Genomic DNA, 19486 nt, shown 5'->3' with positions numbered 1-19486 from the left:
TGTAACATCAGTGAGTCAGAGAAAATAATCCATTCCTTCTTTCTCCCCGCCCCCAATGTATGTATGTATGTATGTATGTATGTATGTATGTATACATACATACATACATACATACATACATACATACATACATACATACATATATATATATATATATATATATATATATATATATATATATATAATTTTAAAATTCTACGCCTGGCAAAGTGATAATTTATTCTCTGTTCAAATCCTGACCCTGAAGGATTGAGCTATTAAAAGGCTGCAGCCTGCCATGTGAACTCCAAGAATTGTGATTTATACCACAAAGCACATTTAAGCCAAATACAATTTAGCATGATGTTCAATGTCATTTATTCTGTGCCCAAAGACTTCTTAAAAAAAAAGGTCTTCTATAGCTTGCACTGGTTTTATTTGACTATGTTTCCCTGTGTCCAAAATGATTATTATTTTTTTTTTAAAAAAAACAGTTGTTTCCATCAGTGCTTGAAGGCTGCTCGGGCCGCCTTTTTATAATAAAGAAGTTTACTGCTCGTATTTTCAATTAAAAAATAGCCAGGTTTATCACACTTTGGGATACAATCGGCAATCACTTGAAAAGTGTTAAGAGCTGCAGTTGTTGGCATATAGTGAAAGCCCTTTCCGTGCTCTGAAAAGCTTGATCTGCTCTGTGGGCTTGTGTGTATGTGTGTGTATTTGTGTGTGTGTGTGTGTGTGTGTGTGTTTAAAACAGAAAATAAATCAGATTCAGATTTAGTCCATTTACAGCCAGAGAAAATAGCTGATTGTTTTTGTTATTATTTTTCCTCATTTTCCTCTCCATCTATAATTAGTTTGTTCTGTTAATACTAGAATATTCTTGCTGTTCTTGAGTATTTAATCCAGCAGTCCCCAACCGGTGGTCCATGGTGGTGCGGGAGAAAAGTTTGGTGAGCCACAGAACAATTATTTGCATTTTTTAAAAATGCACTAAATACTATTTATCTTTTTTTAAAAAAAAATCATATTAGTGGTCCGCAGGATTTAAAATTATGAATTTAGTGGTCCCTGAGATCTGAAAGATTGGCAACCCCTGATTTAATCTACGGGTAGTTCTCAATTTACAACAATTCATTTAATGACATTTGAAGTTACAAAAAAAACCCAGTGAAAACAGTGACTTATGGCCAATTCTCACTCATTGCAGCATCCCCATGGTCACATGATCAAAATTCAAACCAGAGGTGGGTTCCTACAGGTTCGGACTGGTTCAGCCAAGTAGGGAGTCACTCGGCCTGCCATGCCCCTGAACTGGTTCTCTCGGTGGTGCCACCTTGTTTTTTTGCTTCTGTGCATAAGCATTTTTTTAGTACTACGCATGCACACGTAGTGCACATCAAGTGCGCATACATGCACAGCACTTCCCTGAGCAAACCGGCAGTAGCAGCAGCCGGAACCCACTCCTGATCCAAATGCTTGGCAACTGATTCATATTTATGACGGTTGCAGTGTCGTGGGGGGGGTCACGTGTTCCCCTTTTGCGACTTCCTAACAAGCGAAGTCAATGGGAAAGCCACATTCACTTAGCAACCTTGGTGCTAGCTTAACAACTGCAGTGATTCACTTAGCAACGGTGGCAAGGAAGGTCGTAAAATGGGGCAAAATTCGCTTAACAAATGTGTCACTTAGCAACATAAATTTTGGGCTCCATTGAGGTGGTAAGTCCTATGCTCCTTCTCCATGCCTCAGATATATGAACTAGGAGAGAATGCAGGAGGAAAAAGAATAGATAAAAATAAACAAGACATGTTTGTTTGAGAGTCAAAACCAAATTTTATGAAAGATGCAATTCTCAGCTGATTTTTTAAAAAGTTCTCCATAAAGCAAAGGGATATGACCATATCTTGGCATTGTGTAAGTTTTAAATTATCTTGTTTACTAACTTGACACTGTGCTGTTCCAGCTTGCCATTAATAATTAATCAAAACAGAGAATTATTCTATTATACTTTTTAAATTGGGTATATGTTTATATTTAAGTGCAGCACAAAACCTTTCTCCCTCTCCACAACAGCCCTGAAAGGTAGGCTAGGCTGAACGTGACTGGATCAGCCTCCAGTGAGCTGCTGTTGTTAAAAGGGTCCAGAATTGGGTCTCCACACTAACACCCCATTGGTGCTCCTGAGGCACAGGAGCCAGGTGCTAAATTCCATTAGAATTAGAAATCCATCTCTGTCTCTCTCTCTCTCTCTGCAACATGATTAAAGTTCTTGCTTGCTTCGACAGTGAGTCATTAACGCTTGCCTGGATGGGCTGTCCCTGGTGACCTGCAACCTGTCATTCTGGTTGAGCCATAAAACTTTTGCACACAGAATCCACATGCCTCCTTGCTCCTCCTGAAAATATCCCCAGCGCGGCAAAGTTTCCTGCTAAACTTTGCAAGATTTAATGAGGTCTCCAGGTAGGCATCAAAGTGCCTGCTCAGAGGGAGGAGTAATGAGAGGGGAGCTGATGTTTCCCTTGGGAAGGTGGCCAAAGAGGATGCTCTTAATTGGAAGGCCAATTATCCTCCCGCAACTGCACTCCAGGGATGTCATTAAAACCACCCTGTGTCTCATCTTGTCTCGTGAGGAATGAGGCGACTTGGCAAAGAAGCAGGTGCAATTATGAACTACACAGCTGAGACTCCGCTGAGCATATGGTAGTCCTCTGGGGTGGGCAAAAATCTCAGCAGCAGCAAACGAATTGCGATGCAGCTAATGCTGGATACAGAAAAGGGGATTTTAGCTAGAACCAGGGCCACAGTCGGTGTGGTTCACTTGAATTTGAATCTAGGCCTAGTTTTACCACAGGGAACACTGGGGGTTTGTTTGTTTGTTTGTGTCAGAAGCATCACGGTTAAAATAAGGCATACTATAGATATGCTACATATGTATATATAGAAAGATACCCAATATAATAATAATAATTATTATTATTCTGTTGTTTTGCATGTAGACTGAGTGCTTATGCACCAGAGACAAATTCCTTGTGTGTCCAATAACACTTATAAAGGCCAATAAATAATATTATATTCTATTCTATTCTATTCTATTCTATTCTATTCTATTCTATTCTATTCTATTCTATTCTATTCTATTCTATTCCTATTCTTTCCAATCTCTATTCTGTTCTGTTCTATTCCCTTTTGTCCTTTTCTGTTCAGTTCCATTCCATTCTATTTCCATTTGCTATCTATGCTATGCTATGCTATACTCATTCTCAGTTCTATTCTGTTCTGTTCCGTTCCTATTACTATTCTTTCCAATCTCTGTTCTGTTCTGTTCCACTTGCTATCTATGCTATGCTATGCTATACTCATTCTCAGTTCTATTCTGTTCTGTTCCATTCCTATTACTATTCTTTCCAATCTCTGTTCTGTTCTGTTCCATTTGCTATCTATGCTATGCTATGCTATGCTATGCTATGCTATGCTATGCTATGCTATGCTATGCTGTGCTGTGCTGTGCTGTGCTATGCTATGCTATGCTATGCCATGCTATGCCATGCTATGCCATGCTATATTCATTCTCAGTTCTATTCTGTTCTGTTCCGTTCCTATTACTATTCTTTCCAATCTCTGTTCTGTTCTGTTCCATTTGCTATCTATGCTATGCTATGCTATGCTGTGCTATGCTATGCTATGCCATGCTATGCCATGCTATGCCATGCTATGCCATGCTATACTCATTCTCAGTTCTATTCTGTTCTGTTCCGTTCCTATTACTATTCTTTCCAATCTCTGTTCTGTTCTGTTCTACTCTATTCCCTTTCATTCCATTCCAGTCTATTCTATTCCATTCTATTCCATTCTATTCTATTCCCTTTCATTCCATTCCATATTTTATTTTCTTTTCTTCTTTTCTTTTCTATTCCCTTTCATTCCATTCCATATTTTCTTTTCTTTTCTTCTTTTCTATTCCCTTTCACTCCATTCCATATTTTCTATTCTATTCTATTCCATTCCATCTATTCTATCCTATTCTACTCTATTCTATTCTATTCTGTTCTATTCTATTCCCTTTCATTCCAATCTATTCCATTCCATTCCATTCTATTACCTTTCACTCCATTCCATATTTTCTATTCTATTCTATTCTATTCTATTCTATTCTATTCTATTCTATTCTACTCTATTCCCTTTCATTCCAATCCATATTTTCTATTCTATTCTGTTCTATTCCCTTTCATTCCATTCCATCTATTCTATTCTATCCTATTCTATTCCCTTTCATTCCATTCCATATTTTCTATTCTATTCTGTTCTATTCTATTACCTTTCATTCCAATCTATTCCATTCCATTCGATTCCCTTTCATTCCATATTTTCTATTCTATTCTGTTCTATTCTATTCTATTCCATTCCATTCTACTCTATTCCCTTTCATTCAATTCCATCTATTCTATTCTATCTTATCTTATCCTATCCTATTCTATTCTATTTCATTCCATTCCATACTTTCTTTTCCATTCCATTCTATTCTATTCTCTTTCATTCCATTCCATTCTATTCTATTCCCTTTCATTGCATTCCATATATTCTATTTTATTCCCTTTCACCCCATTCCATTCCATTTCATATATTCTATTCTAATTATCTTCTATTCTATTCCCTTTCATTCCATTCCATATTTTCTTTTATTTTCTATTTATTCTATTCTATTCATTCCATTCCATATTTTCTATTCTATTCTATTTTCTTTTCTATTCTACTCTACTCTACTCCCTTTCATTCCATTCCATTCTATTCTATTCTATTCTATTCTATTCCCTTTCATTCCATTCCATATTTTCTATTCTATTCATTCCATATTTTCTATTCTATTCTATTCCATTCCATTCTATTCTATTCCCTTTCATTCCATTCCATCTATTCTATTCTATCTTATCCTATTTTATTCTACTCTACTCTACTCTATTCTATTCCCTTTCATTCCAATCCATATTTTCTATTCTATTCTGTTCTATTCTATTCCCTTTCATTCCATTCCATCCCATCTATTCTATTCTATCCTATTCTATTCTACACTATTCTGTTCTATTCTATTCCCTTTCATTCCATTCCATATTTTCTATTCTATTCTGTTCTATTCTATTCGCTTTCATTCCAATCTATTCCATTCCATTCTATTCCCTTTCATTCCATTCCATATTTTCTATTCTATTCTATTCTATTCTATTCCATTTTATTCTACTCTACTCTATTCCCTTTCATTCAATTCCATCTATTCTATTCTATCTTATCCTATTCTATTCTATTCCATTTCATTCCATTCCATATTTTCTATTCTATTCTGTTCTATTCCCTTTCATTCCAATCAATTCCTTTCCATTCCAATCTATTCCATTCCATTCCATATATTCTATTCTATTCTATTTCATTCCATTCCATACTTTCTTTTCCATTCCATTCTGTTCTATTCTCTTTCATTCCATTCCATTCCATTCTATTCTATTCCCTTTCATTGCATTCCATATATTCTATTTTATTCCCTTTCACCCCATTCCATATTCTATTCTAATTATCTTCTATTCTATTCCCTTTCATTCCATTCCATATTCTCTATTCTATTCTATTCATTCCGTATTTTCTACTCTATTCTATTCTATTCCATTCCATTCTATTCCCTTTCATTCCATTCCATATATTCTATTCTATTCCCTTTCACTCCGTTCCATTCCATTTCATATATTCTATTCTAATTCTCTTCTATTCTATTTCCTTTCATTCAATTCCATATTTTCTTTTCTAATTATTCTATTCACTCCATATTTCTATTCTATTCTATTCCCTTTCATTCCATTCCATATTTTCTATTCTATTCTATTCTATTCCATTCCATTCCATTCTATTCCATTTAATTCTATTCCATATATTCTATTCCCTTTCACTCCATTCCATTCCATTTCATATGTTCTATTCTAATTCTCTTCTCTTCCCTTTCATTCCATTCCATATTTTCTTTTCTTTTCTTTTCTATTTTTTCTATTCTATCCATTCCATACCATATTTTCTATTCTATTCTATTCTATTCTATTCTATATTTTCTTTTCTTTTCTTTTTTCTCTATTCTATTCTCTTCCATTCTATTGTATTCTTTTTTCTCTATTCCATTCTCTTCCATTCTATTGTATTCTGGCTGGGGAATTCTGGGATTTGAAGTCTACAGTTCTTAAAATTGCCAAAGTTGGACACCCTTGATTTAGGACTTCTGCAGAGAGCTAAATCTTCGCTTAATGTGTCCGAAATATTATTCTCCCGTCCTCCCGCACTAGTCTTTCCTGCCTAAGAAGCGGGTTGGACTAGAAGACCTCCAAGGTCCCTTCCAACTCTTGTTATTCTGTCTCTTGCTCTAAAGGGCGGGATTTCCATCCGATCCCGCCCCTCTCCTCCCCGATTCCTGGCGCAGAAAGATCACAGCTCTTCTTATCGGCATCCTTGCACGGGCGGCAATAGGATTACTGGAAGCGTCCCGGGGCCATCCTCAGCCTGCACGCCTCTCTGCCAGCGTTCACGTCGGGAAAACAGCTTTTGATGCTGCGGAGAATGAAGCAATTGCCCACCTGCCTTTTCCAGATGTTTGGATCTGCGCTTCTTCCTTCTCTTTTGCAAGGGATCCCGGAGTGTTCCACTATTTCCTCGGATCACGTTTCTTTGCCTAAAAATGCGATTTCTGCCTGCTTTCCTCATGTGTTTCTGCGGAACTGGAGGTCATCTGCTAGTTTCCTCTCGCTCTCTTTTTTTGTAAAAGTAGGATCTTGTTCATTCGTGGAGTAAATATATAGAGCGTGGAGTTTGCACGCTCTTGGTTTGGAATGGCACGTTCAGACAACTCGATCCAGGTTTTCATTTTCCCAGTTTCTCAGCTGCAGCCAAGAACAGCATTTCAAATGTTATTACCGAGAGGGACAAAATTAAATGCAGTTTTTTTCTCCTCCTCTAGAAATAAAACAAAATCCGAAGCAGCTCATGCTTTCAAACTTGGACAAAGTTGCCAGAATACCGTCCGTTTTCCGCATTCAAAGAAAGCTTGGGAAAAACTTTGCACAGCTGGCTCGTTGGTCTAGGGGTATGATTCTCGCTTTGGGTGCGAGAGGTCCCGGGTTCAAATCCCGGACGAGCCCTTCTTTTTAATACTTAAAATATGCATTAAATATGAAAAGAACATTAAAAGTCTTGTTTTTTTGCTTGCTTATAAGATTATGGCTGCAACCATATAGAACGGTAAGATATTTTAAATGAAAAGCGCTTGATTAAATTTGGGAATTAAAAAATATTTCCATGCAAAGAAAGGAGCATTTAGTGTCATGTCAAAGGTGTAATTTGCTTGATTTTCTTTATTTTAGCTTGGTTTGCTATTTCATTTTCGTCCTTTCTTTTCTTTTGATTTTTTTCTTTGAGAAAAGAGCACCTGGAAATATATTTAAGTGAAAACCCCTAACTTCCCCCAATACATTGATATTAGGTAATAATTAATAAATTTAGATTAGGCATGTTGCCTACCTTGAGTTAGATATTTAAAAAGGCAGGATGATGATGATGATGATGCATGAATGTCAGGAGCATCACCATTAAAATAAGGCATATGACATGACATATAAAATTTAAAATCCAAAGCGTAGTAAGATGAAGAGAGCAATAAATACTGTAAGGCGGTACTGAGAAGGTGTGATTTGCCTAGGTAGTTTCTACGCCACTGACTGCAACTTGTATTGAATCAGGCAGGGCTCCATAGCTCAGAGGGCAGAGCACTGGTCTTGTAAACCAGGGGTCGCGAGTTCAAATCTCGCTGGGGCCTTTGTTATGTTGTGGCCAGCAAGTACCCTAACCTTAGTTTACCTGAAGTCTTGTTGGATTTAACAAAGGGGTATTTTGCAATTCTCCCAAACGGTTAGGAACCTTTCCAAGCGCTTCAATGGGAACCGGTTACAAAAAGGCATCCAAAATCGGACGGGCCTGGGAAAATAATTAATTTGCCTTTTTTCTTTTTCTTTTCTTTTACTTTACTTCTTTTCTTTTTTCCTTTTTCCCTTTCCTTTCCTTTCCTTCTTTCCTTTATTTCTTCTCTTTCCTTTACTTCTTTTCTTTCCCCTCCTTTCCCTTCCTTTCCTTTCCTTTCCATTCCTTAAGAGAAGCTGGTGCCAAAAGAACTGAGAATCCGAAAGGAAGAATGACGTTTTGTATCCAGATCCCCAGATACTTGGGCTGCGCGATGCCAGGAGACTCTTCCTGACAGGATCGGAACCATCCCTGCCGGGACCAGCTGGAGATGCTAGCTTGACGGTGCCAGGGACCGGAGTCACTGCACTGACATCCCTCCTAAAATTCTCGCTTTGAGGAACCCCTAAACCCCCAGTCATTTTATTTCACCAATGGGGTGGGGGTCATCTGTCTTTTTAAAATATATATAGGAACAAGGGGCAAAAATCGAGAATCAAGTAGGAGATTATCCGTCACAAGAGAAAAGTCTTTTTTTCTTTTGCTAGATTCCAGGAAACGAGGCTTGGGAAGTCTTTCTTTCTTTCTTTCTTTCTTTCTTTCTTTCTTTCTTTCTTTCTTTCTTTCTGTCTTTTTCTTTCTTTCTCTCCTTCTTCCTTCCTTTTTTTCCATCCATCCATCCTTCCTTCTTCCCTCCCTCCTTACCTCCTTTTAGTCTTTCCTCCCTCCCTCTCTCTTTCCTTCCTTCGTTCCTCCCTCCCTCTTTCCTTCGTTCCTCCCTCCCTCCTTTTTGTCTTCTTCCTTCCTTTTTCCCTCCCTCCTTTTTGTCTTTCCTTCCTTCCTCCTTCCCTCCTTCCCTCTCTCTTTCCTTCCTTCGTTCCTCCCTTTTTCCTTCGTTCCTCCCTCCCTCCCTCCTTTTTATCTTTCCTTCCTTCCTCCCACCCTCCCTCTTTCTTTCCTTCGTTCCTCTCTCCCTCCCTCCTCCTAGTTCTCTTTCCCACTCGTTGCAATATGTCAAGATTCCCCCCCCCTTTCCCCTTCCTTACGGGATTATGGAAGAAGGCAAGGAAAGAGCTTTCGATAAATGCCCAGAAATATATTCTGCTGGAAAGAGATGAATTCAAACTAGAAGGCAGAGAAAAAACAAAGAAACACCCTTTTACTTTGGAAGATGTGAGATTGGTTTTTATGCCACTCCCCTTCTTCTTTCTTTGAGGACGGACAAATAGAAAGGTTTTAATCCCCACTTTTAAATCATGGTAGACACATTTACCACTAGGTGGCCCTAAAACTAAAAAATGGTGCTGAAGAAAGTTGATAGCGGCGCAGGCTCGTTGGTCTAGGGGTATGATTCTCGCTTAGGGTGCGAGAGGTCCCGGGTTCAAATCCCGGACGAGCCCTTCTTTTGTACTTTGCTTTAAAGAACACTTCTGTTTGCTACTTCAGAAGGATTCTTTCATCAACGGGAATTGTTCGCCTGGGAAAAATAATCAACTCAATTGTTAAAACTGCAGGTTGAAAGAATACAAATGTTGGACCTACATACTAAATATTTCTGGACTTTTTTGCATTTGCATTTGCAAGTCAAATCAAATCTTTATAACAGTCAGAGACCAGCATATTACCATTCACATTTTTTTTAAAAAAAAAATAGTATTAATGAATAAGAAACATCTCCAAAGCATGCAAAACAAAACCACCAGTTTTAAACACAGTTGGTTTTTATTTCCAAGAGAAAAGCACAGAGACAGATTTTCTTCTTCATGATGAAGTGAGCACAGATGGGAGAGTTGAAACACCGAAGATTGGGAGAGATTGACATGGATATAATCTAAGTATGGGGTTATGAAGAGTTGAAAATAACTTGATGGCACAGAATCAACCAAGCAACCTATCAATTAATCATCAACTCTAAGAAACAATCATCTACGTACAACTATAATGGAGCCCAAAATGATAGAAATGTTAAGTGACTTTTGTTTGTTAAGTGAGTTTTGCTCCATTTTATGACCATTCTTGCTACAGCAGTGAAGTGAATCACTGCAACAGTTAAGTCAGTGTTTCTCAACCTTGGCAACTTGAAGATGTCTGGACTTCAACTGGGGAATTCTGGGAGTTGAAGTCCAGACATCTTCAAGTTGCCAAGGTTGAGAAACACTGTCTTAAGTTCATAACGTGATTGCTAAGTGAATCTGGCTTCCCCATTGACTTTGCTCGTCAGAAGGTCGCAAAAGGAGATCAACGGTCATAAATATGAACCAGTTACCAAGCCTCTGAATTGATCACGTGACCATGGGGATACTGCAACGGTCGTAAGTGTGAAAAGCGTCACTTTTTTTCCCCAGTGTTACTTTTTCCCCCCAAGTCAAGTGACTATCAGGTTTCCAAGTGATGAAAGTGTGGCCTAATTCCAGTTTGTGCCAGATCCAGAATTATAACAGACTTTGCCAATTTGATGTCCACCTGAATAAATGAGATTTGTTTTCAAAAATTGGACTCTGCTAATTTCATTTTTTGAATGTTAGGTTTCCAAGTGATGAAACCCATTCAAAAAAGAAATGCGCACAGTCCATCTTCGAAAACAAATTTCTTTTATTTAGGTAGACATCAAATTGGCAACGTCTGTTCTAATTCCGGACCTGACACAAACCGGAGTTACACCACATAATATTGTAAGTTAGAAACATCCCTCAAAAGTCACCTTCTCCAATAAACCCGCCATCCACATTGCCTGGTGCAGGGGTGGGTTTCAACCGGTTCGCGGCAGTCCCTGCGAACCGGTGGTCGGCGAACCCGGAAGTAAGTAACTTCCGGGAACGGCGAAGGGCGCACCCGCCCGCCCGCGCTCCTTACCCGGTTTTGACGAGTTTTGCGCTTCCACGCATGTGCAGGACGCATACAGAGCCTGCACGATCCTCCAGGAGCAGCTGGAGCATCGCACAGATGCTAGTACGCATGCGTGCACTGCGCGTGTGCACGAGGATGCCGCCGGCCCCGTTCCAACTGAACCGGTTGGAACGGGGCAAGAAACCCACCCCTGGCCCGGTGTCTTCAAACTCCTCCTTCTGTTCTCAGCAGGAGCAGCCTCTGTTCCCACGGGAAAAATGTTCACCTAGCCAAAACAATCCTCACTATCTATTTGCTCCTTCCCTCCACCTTAAGAATGTGGCAAGCCCCCCAAAAAACCCTTACTTGGTAAAGAGAAAGAAAAAGGAATAAATGAGTATAATAGAGAGCTAAATAAAATGGCTACACATAGGTCAAATTCGGACAGTCACTCGACAGTGACTTTTTTCTAGATATTTTTTTCAATGCCGTTGTAACTTGGAACAGTCGCTAAATGGATGGTTGTGAGTCGAGGTCTACTTGTAGAAGCAAAGAGGGAGAGAAAAGGCAGATGGCTGAAATGGTTACTTTGGACCCACATTTCATTACTCTTCCAGCTACATATAATCTGGAACTTCGGTTTCCAAGTGGACGGGGCAGCCATCTTCGCAAGCGATGATAATCCTATCGACAGCGCTGGTTCCTACGTAGTTGCAATCTGGAGCCCAAGAGCCCCTCTGAAGCTTGCACAATGTCAAGGGGAAGCTGGAGTTACTTTCACGGAGGTCTCCCGTGGTTGGTTCTCCTGCCGGACCACAGACAGCTTGGATCTGAGGGACTTCCATGTGGACAAATGTGTTGAGATGTTTACAGTATTTATTGGTCGCCAGGTGCCGGCGTTTCATCATGAGGTTGCAGTACTGTTGGGCGTCCGTGAATTCGGTCATTGGGTAATCCACGTGCTGTCGCAGGAACTTCTCAAAAGTGGCGGCATTGATCATGGCCAACCAAGCCATCAACAGGAGGAGGATTGTGGTTAGCCCAGGAGTTAGGCTCTTGTTGGTCATTCTTGTCTTGGTTTTCCTCAGTAACTTCTCAAGAGAAAGGAAAAGAGAAGAGGGAATGAAATCAGGTGGGCTGTAGAAGGAGGAGGTTGGATGTCCAAAGCAGAAAAACAAAATGGCTTCCTCAGGAAAGGTCAAAGCATAGGCTATTGTCCCTATCTGCACCTAACACAGGACAAATATTTCTAAATTGTTTCCACTCCTACCCTCAAAACGACCCTACAGAGCACTGCACACCCGAACAACTAGACACAAGAACAGTTTTTCCCCAAATGCCATCACTCTGCTAAACAAATAACTCCCTCAATACTGTTACTAAGTCTGCATTACTATTACTACTAGTCTTCTCATTGTTCCTATCACCCATCTCCTCCCACTTATGACTGTATGTAACCTTGTTGCGTGTATCTCTACAATTTATTTTGATTGTTTCCTAGTATGATTTGATTGCTTAATTGTGCCCTATGACTATCATTAAGTGTTGTACCTTATGATTCGTGATGAATGTATCTTTTCTTTTATGTACACTGAGAGCATATGCACCAAAGACAAATTCCTTGTATGTCCAATCACACAGCCAATAAAGAATTCTATTCTATTCTATTCTATTCTATTTTCTATTCTACTCTATTCTACTCTACTCTACTCTATTCCCTATTCCCTATTCCCTATTCCCTTCCCTTTCCTTTCCTTCTCTATTCTCTATTCTCTATTCTCTATTCTCTATTCTCTATTCTCTATTCTCTATTCTCTATTCTCTATTCTCTATTCTCTATTCTCTATTCTCTATTCTCTATTCTCTATTCTCTATTCTCTATTCTCTATTCTCTATTCTCTATTCTCTATTCTCTATTCTCTTTTCTTCTCTTCCCTTCCATTCTCTCCCCTCCCCTCTTCTCTTCCCTTCCCTTCCATTTTTCTTCTCTCTTCTTGCTTCTCTCTTCTCTTCTCTTCTCTTCTCTTCTCTTCTCTTCTCTTCTCTTCTCTTCTCTTCTCTTCCCTTCCCTCCCCTCCCCTCCCCTCCCCTCCCCTCCCCCTTCCCTTCCCTTCCCTTCCACTCCATTCTATTCTATTCTATTCTATTCTATTCTCGTTGATGTTGTCTTCATCTCTGGCTTGCCTAGGCATGAATCAGGTTTAGGTTGTCCCTAGTTTGACTAATTTATGTGACAAACCAACATAATATCTGGCATTGCTTTTTTGGAAAAGAGGAAGAAGTCCATATATTGCCTGGCCCAGAAAGTTTTGACAAGTTTGGGACATTGGCCTTCTTTGCTGTGGCACCGACATTATGGATCATTCTCTCCTGGATATTAGCTCCATCCTTTCTGATGTTCTGGAAGTCCCTCAAGAGCTGGTTATGCCATCAGATCTGGGGGTCCCAGGGAAATGGAGACTTGTTTAGATGGTTCCACTATTGAGGTGGATTTATTCCCACCCTCTCTTTTTCAGATCTGTATACATTTTTAGTTAATTTTCTTCATTTTAATGCTGATTTTTCTATTTTTAAATGTCTGTTTTTATATATGTACTCTTTTTAAATTGACTAGTGTACACTGTTCCAGAGTCACCTTTTGTGAGGTGGGTGACTATATAAATTTGAGAAAGAAGAAAAGAAGGAAGGAAAGAAGGAAGGAAGGAATGAGATAAGAAAGAAAAAAAAAAAAGAATATTTCGGGTCTGGCGTCACGCTGGAACGGGCTGCTGACAGACTCTCTGTTCGGTTCGCCCGGTCTTTCCACGAGCGTGGCCGTAATAGGCAAGGTCCCTTCGAGGTGCGAGGACCTTTGGAGAGGGGAAACCTCTGTGCAGTGGAGGGTGAAAGGCGATCTCCTCCCACGAAGCAAGAGGCTCCCTCAGAGTTCGTGCAAAAGAGGTCGGCTGATTAATGGCCGACCAGAAGGCGTGACTGCCAGCCACTAATAAGGAAGGGAGAGACAGCTGCAGGGAATATATAGCGGACCAAATGACGGTAATCACAAGATCTGACTTAAAAGCCTAAACCTAAAAGATAAACAACTTTACTGCAATAAATACAGATACGTGTGTGGGCGCATTTATCTGCAGCGGCTATTAAATACAAACAGTGAACTTTTGTGAAAGCTGATTGACGTTGTGAATAGAAGAAGACAGGCTTTGGACTAGTTAAATTTGAGGATTAACAGAGGACGAGACGAAGAAGAGAAGCTGGATTTGCCTGCCTGGGAAAAAGGAAAGAAGTTTAATCACAAGGGTTTGAAGTACCTGGTGTCATATTACAGCCAGAGACAGCAGAAGGAAAACACTACACTGACAACAGGAAGAGATTGATGGGTGAGTTCTAAATACTCTCTGGCCTCTCCTGCACCCTGTCGTATCACGCTGAAACGTTTCTCTTCCTGACTCTCCCAGATACTATAGAATTAACTGAGCCTATATTTCACAGCCCTGCTCCAGCTTAACTACCCTGTATGTACCCCGGGCTCTGTATAACTACTTAAGCAGCACTCAGAAGGTACTAGACTTACACCTTATAGGGGAAGAGCTGAATTAAAGCAAATGGCAACGAAAACAGTAACCTTAATTAAAGGGAGTAAAAAGCAAACTCCCCTATCTACCCCGGTGAGGGAAAAGTCCCCTGAGGGCAGGCAAACGGGAGATAAGGCAGCCCCAACCCTGCAAGACCAGGAAGTAACAATGGACTCCCTACAAGAGACAATATTGAAGATGGGGGAAAGTGTCGCCAAAGGCCTGGAGGGAGTAAAGAATGAAATGCGTGAAGTAAGAAACAATATGGGAAAAATTGAGGAACGTATAGGAGTAATACAAACAGCGCTGCTGAAAAATGAGCAGGAAATTCAAAATGTTAAGGGGAGAACGGAAATAGTGGAAAAAAGGATAGACAAAGTGGAGGACAATCTGGAGGAGGCCATCCTCCAGCTAGAATTAGAGCGATCAGCATATTATTTAAGACTACAAAACGTGGAGGAAGCAAAAGATGAAAACCTCCGGGAGCTGATTGGAGAAATCCTGGGATTAGTCCTCGGCAGGCCGAAAAAAGAGGTTATTAATGATCTGGACGAAGCCTATAGAGTCAATACAGGCTTCGCGAGACGCCACCGGCTTCCGAGGGAGATCCATGTGAGGGTGTTGAGAAGACAGCTGAGAGAGGACATTCTAAGTACAATAAGAGGGGACTCTCTAACATACAAAGGTAAAGAAATTCTCATCTTAAAACAGACTCCACGGAGAGTCAGAGAGAAGAGAAGGAAATACAACTTCCTCTCCACACGTTTAAACAGAGACAGAATTCAGTTCAGATGGCTCCTTCCAGAAGGAATGTTGATAACATGGAGGGAAAAGAAATACCGAATAGATACCTTGGCGAAAGCTCAAGAATTCCAGGAACTTTTACTAGCAGACGATGAGAGATTTAATAAAGAAGGACTTTTAAGACAGGGGGACACTATAATTGAAACTCAACCAGAGGGGCGGGGGCCAGGAGAGGCCAGAGAACGAGAGAGATATGGCAGAGAAGATTCGAGAGCAAGGTCACCCATCGAGACTCGATCCAAAGGTGCCCTCAAAGCGAATAACGTGTAAGGGAATTGAAGAATGGGAAACGAATGTACTATCAGCTAATGTAAATGGTCTTAACATAACTTCCAAAAGAAAACGAGTACTGTTGGATCTAGTGAAACAAAAGTTAGATGTAATCTGTCTTCAGGAAACCCACATTAAAGAAAAATACAATAACCTGTTGGTCTGTCCAAAACTAGGTAAAACATTCTGCTCGTCAGCACAAACCAGAAAAAGAGGAATTGTGATGTATATAAAAGAATGGTTGAACCCCAAATTAATATATGCAGACAAAGACGGTAGGGTATTAATGGTGGAGATAATTAATGGTGGGAAAAAAAATTTTACTAGTTGGAATCTATGCCCCAAATCAAAAACAAGAGAGATTTTATATTAATCTATATAAGAGGATAAATGAAATAGAGTGGCAAAATATATGTATTCTAGGGGATTTCAACGCTATAGCAGATGGTAAGATGGACTATAAGGGTACCCACAAGAAAAGCACAAGAAGGAAACTACCGTCTGCCTATGTAAATATGGTGAAGGATTTAGATCTTTATGATGTCTGGCGAGCAATGAATGACAAGATGCAACAGTACACGTTTTACTCCCATCCACATAATTCATGGTCCCGTATCGACATGGTTTGGTCAAACTCGGAGCTACTCATGGATACTGTAAATATTGAAATAATAACCAACAAGTGGGCCGATCATCACCCAGTCTTATGGCAATGGAAAGGGAAGGCAAGGATAAAAGCTAGGTGGACATTAAACCAGAACATACTACAAGAGAAACAATTTGTACAACAAATAGAAAAGGAACTGGGCTACTTCTTTAAAGAAAACGGTAAAGAGCAGACCTCAATACAAAATGTTTGGGACACGATGAAGGCAGTTGTGAGGGGAATTTCCATAGCCTATATAATAAGAAGAAACAAAATACACAGGGAAAAACTTAATACACTGAACAAAGAACTAAGAGAGACGGAACTGCTGACCCAGAAAGAGCCAGAAAATAGTAGACACAGGGAAAAAGGAGAGTTAATTAAACACCAAATAAATTTGATCTCCCAAGAGGAAATAGCACAAAACATTAAGAAAATGAAGCAGAATTATTTTGAACATGCAAATAAAACTGGGAGATGGTTGGCCCACAAAATAAGAAAGGAGAAGGTCAAAAGAATTATTAAACAACTGTATGACGAGGAGGGGAATCTGAAACAAGAAATAGGAGAAAAGAAAAAGATAGTACAGAACTATTATAGGAAACTATATAAACAAGACGAAATTAATGAACAGGACATTAGAAAATACCTTATAAAGCAGAAGCTTCCAGTCTTGTCGGAGGAGATGAGAGAGATGCTCGATAAAGAAATTACACAAGAAGAACTGAAAAAGGCCATTCAAAAACAAAAAAACAATAAAACACCTGGGCCGGATGGGCTCCCGTCGGAAATATATAAAAAACTTCAAAATACCATAGAAGACAAATTATTAGAACTATGTAATGATACATTGCAAAATGGTAGGGTCCCAAAATCATGGGGGGAAGCCTACATTACCCTAATACCAAAGGAAGAGGCGGACAGTAGCAAGGTCCAAAATTATAGACCCATATCCCTGTTAAATGCAGATTACAAAATCTTTGTATCAATATTGGCGGAAAGACTAAAAATAATATTAAATCAAAGTATCCATTCGGATCAAAACGGCTTTCTCCCGAAAAGACATATTAGAAATAATACAAGAATAATAATGGACACCCTGGAATTCTATCAAACAAGATCCGAGAAACAACTCGCATTAATCTTTGTCGACGCTCAGAAAGCCTTTGATAACCTAGATTGGAACTTTCTAATCACTCAACTAAAAATGATGAAATTTGGCGATAAATTTATTAAGATTATAGAATCTATATATTCACGGCAATCTGCAAATATTATAGTCAATGGGGAACTAACGGAGAGGATACAAATTGGAAAGGGTGTTAGACAAGGGTGCCCGCTCTCCCCACTACTATTTATTACGTCTCTAGAGGTCCTTTTAAATCGGATAAGATCAAATCAGGAAATTAGGGGCCTGACCATAAAAAAAGAACAATATAAAGTACAGGCCTTCGCGGATGACATGGTCTTTATCGTGGAAGACCCCTTACTTTCAGGACCGAATTTGATGAAGGACATTGAGAACTTTGGGTGTGTGGCCGGTTTAAAAATAAACAAGGAAAAAACAAAAATGATTATAAAAAATTTCCCCAAAAACCAGATTGGAGAACTAGAGGAAACAATGGAATTAAAGGTAACTAAAAAAATTAAGTATTTAGGGATCTGGCTGTCTGCGAAGTGCTCTTCCATAAAAGAAGACAACTATGATAAGTTGTTACAGAATACCCAAAAGGACTTAAAAACCTGGTCAAAACTACAACTATCACTGATGGGAAGAGTCGCAGTAATTAAAATGAATGTTCTCCCAAAAATCCTCTACCTATTTCAAACGGCACCGGTTAAGCTAGGGGAAAAATTTTTGTAATGATTTGGACAAAATGATTCGTAACTTTATATGGAATGGTAAAAAGCCCAGAATAAAATATAGGCACCTGCAGGATAAAAGAACTCAAGGGGGAATGGGATTACCGGAATGGAAAACATATCATCAAGCAGCAACAACTATGTGGATAAAAGAATGGGTAATGTTAGCTAATAAAAGAATCTTAACAATAGAGGGCCACGACCTGCAATACGGGTGGCACAACTACTTATGGTGCGAGGGAAATAAAATCCACAATTATTTTAGTAGTCACCATTTAAGGGGGGTATTGATTAAGGACTGGCTCGAAATTAGAAGGAGATACTATACGCAACTACCTAAATGGATATCTCCGACGGAAGCCCTGATATACCCGAATTTGATAAACTTGGATAAAATTGTTACCTACCAACAGTTGCTAGATGACCAAAACAAACTAAACCCCAGGGAAAATTTGGCTGATAAGGGAATAAACATCGATTGGTGGCCATATCTTCAAATTCAAAACAAACATAAATTCGATCTAGCACAACCTGGCTTCCAGAACAAGAACCAGGAATTAGATAAAATTTTAATTGGACCAGATGAGAAATTAATTTCAAAAATATACAACTGCTTACTGATTCGAAAAACGGAAGCAGAAAGAGTAAAAGAAGTCATGGTAACCTGGGCCCAAAACATCGGCCACTCAATAGATCTAGACGACTGGGAAAGAGTCTGGGAATGGAATCTAAAATTGACAAAGTCGACGGCCTATAAAGAAAATATATATAAAATGTTCTACCGCTGGCATCTTCCACCGACAAGACTGGCGAAAATGTCTTCAAAAGTTTCAGCCATATGCTGGAAATGTAAAACGGTGCTGGGCACGTACTACCATATGTGGTGGACGTGTCCGGTAGCCAAAGCATATTGGAAGCAAATACTAGGATGGCTGAATGGAATCCTGTCAATTAAACTATGCTTTAAGCCGGAAACTTTCTTATTAGGAATAATAGATCAAAAAATTTGCAAATCTGACCAATACCTCCTAGTCCATATTCTGACAGCGTCAAGGATTGTTTACGCACAGTGCTGGAAGAGTGAAAATGCCCCTACCAACACTATGGTGATGAATAAAATTTTAGAACTAGCAGAAATGAACAGACTGACGATGCGAATTAATGACAAAGAAGACACAGACTTTTATACAGTCTGGGAGAAGCTATACAAATGGCTTGATGAGTCAGTGAAGACCTAGACATAAAAAGAGATAGCTAACTAACCTATCACGATTAAACCAATAACTCAAATGAACAATATACAACAACTGAGAGATAAACGAAAGGAGAAATGTATCAGGGGCGAGAACCCACCGTCGAGCAATTTTGTCACGCTACAATGCTGGGAAAACTTTAAAAAGCTGATAGGAAATTCGCTATAATTACCTGCATGAAATTAGTGATCAAACTTCATTTTAGATGAGGCGAGAAGACGTATAATCCTTGCCTGTTCAAGCAAGGAAAGGGAAAGAGAACCAGATTGTCCTCAGCAGAGGAAAATACGCAA

The 19486-nt window shown here is 39.4% G+C and overlaps 1 protein-coding gene and 3 non-coding genes across 4 annotated transcripts; 3 read left to right on the top strand and 1 right to left on the bottom strand.

Moving 5' to 3' along the window:
* The first annotated feature begins 7073 nt into the window (after nt 1–7073).
* TRNAP-UGG lies at nt 7074–7145 on the top strand. The gene has a single exon. It is a non-coding gene; the product is annotated as a tRNA-Pro (tRNA).
* A 601-nt stretch (nt 7146–7746) lies between these two features.
* On the top strand, nt 7747–7819 carry TRNAT-UGU. Its single transcript has one exon. It is a non-coding gene; the product is annotated as a tRNA-Thr (tRNA).
* A 1468-nt stretch (nt 7820–9287) lies between these two features.
* Nucleotides 9288–9359, top strand: TRNAP-AGG. Its single transcript has one exon. It is a non-coding gene; the product is annotated as a tRNA-Pro (tRNA).
* A 2043-nt stretch (nt 9360–11402) lies between these two features.
* RNASE12 (ribonuclease A family member 12 (inactive)) lies at nt 11403–11856 on the bottom strand. The gene has a single exon (XM_032236327.1). The coding sequence runs from the start codon at nt 11850–11852 to the stop codon at nt 11403–11405; it is 450 nt and encodes a 149-aa protein (XP_032092218.1). The 5' UTR covers nt 11853–11856.
* Between the last annotated feature and the right edge of the window lie 7630 nt (nt 11857–19486).

Source organism: Thamnophis elegans, chromosome Z, assembly GCF_009769535.1.
Source record: "Thamnophis elegans isolate rThaEle1 chromosome Z, rThaEle1.pri, whole genome shotgun sequence".
NCBI lineage: Eukaryota > Metazoa > Chordata > Lepidosauria > Squamata > Colubridae > Thamnophis > Thamnophis elegans.
Note: the sequence above shows the minus strand (reverse complement) of the source record. Positions and strands in the feature narration are given on the sequence as shown.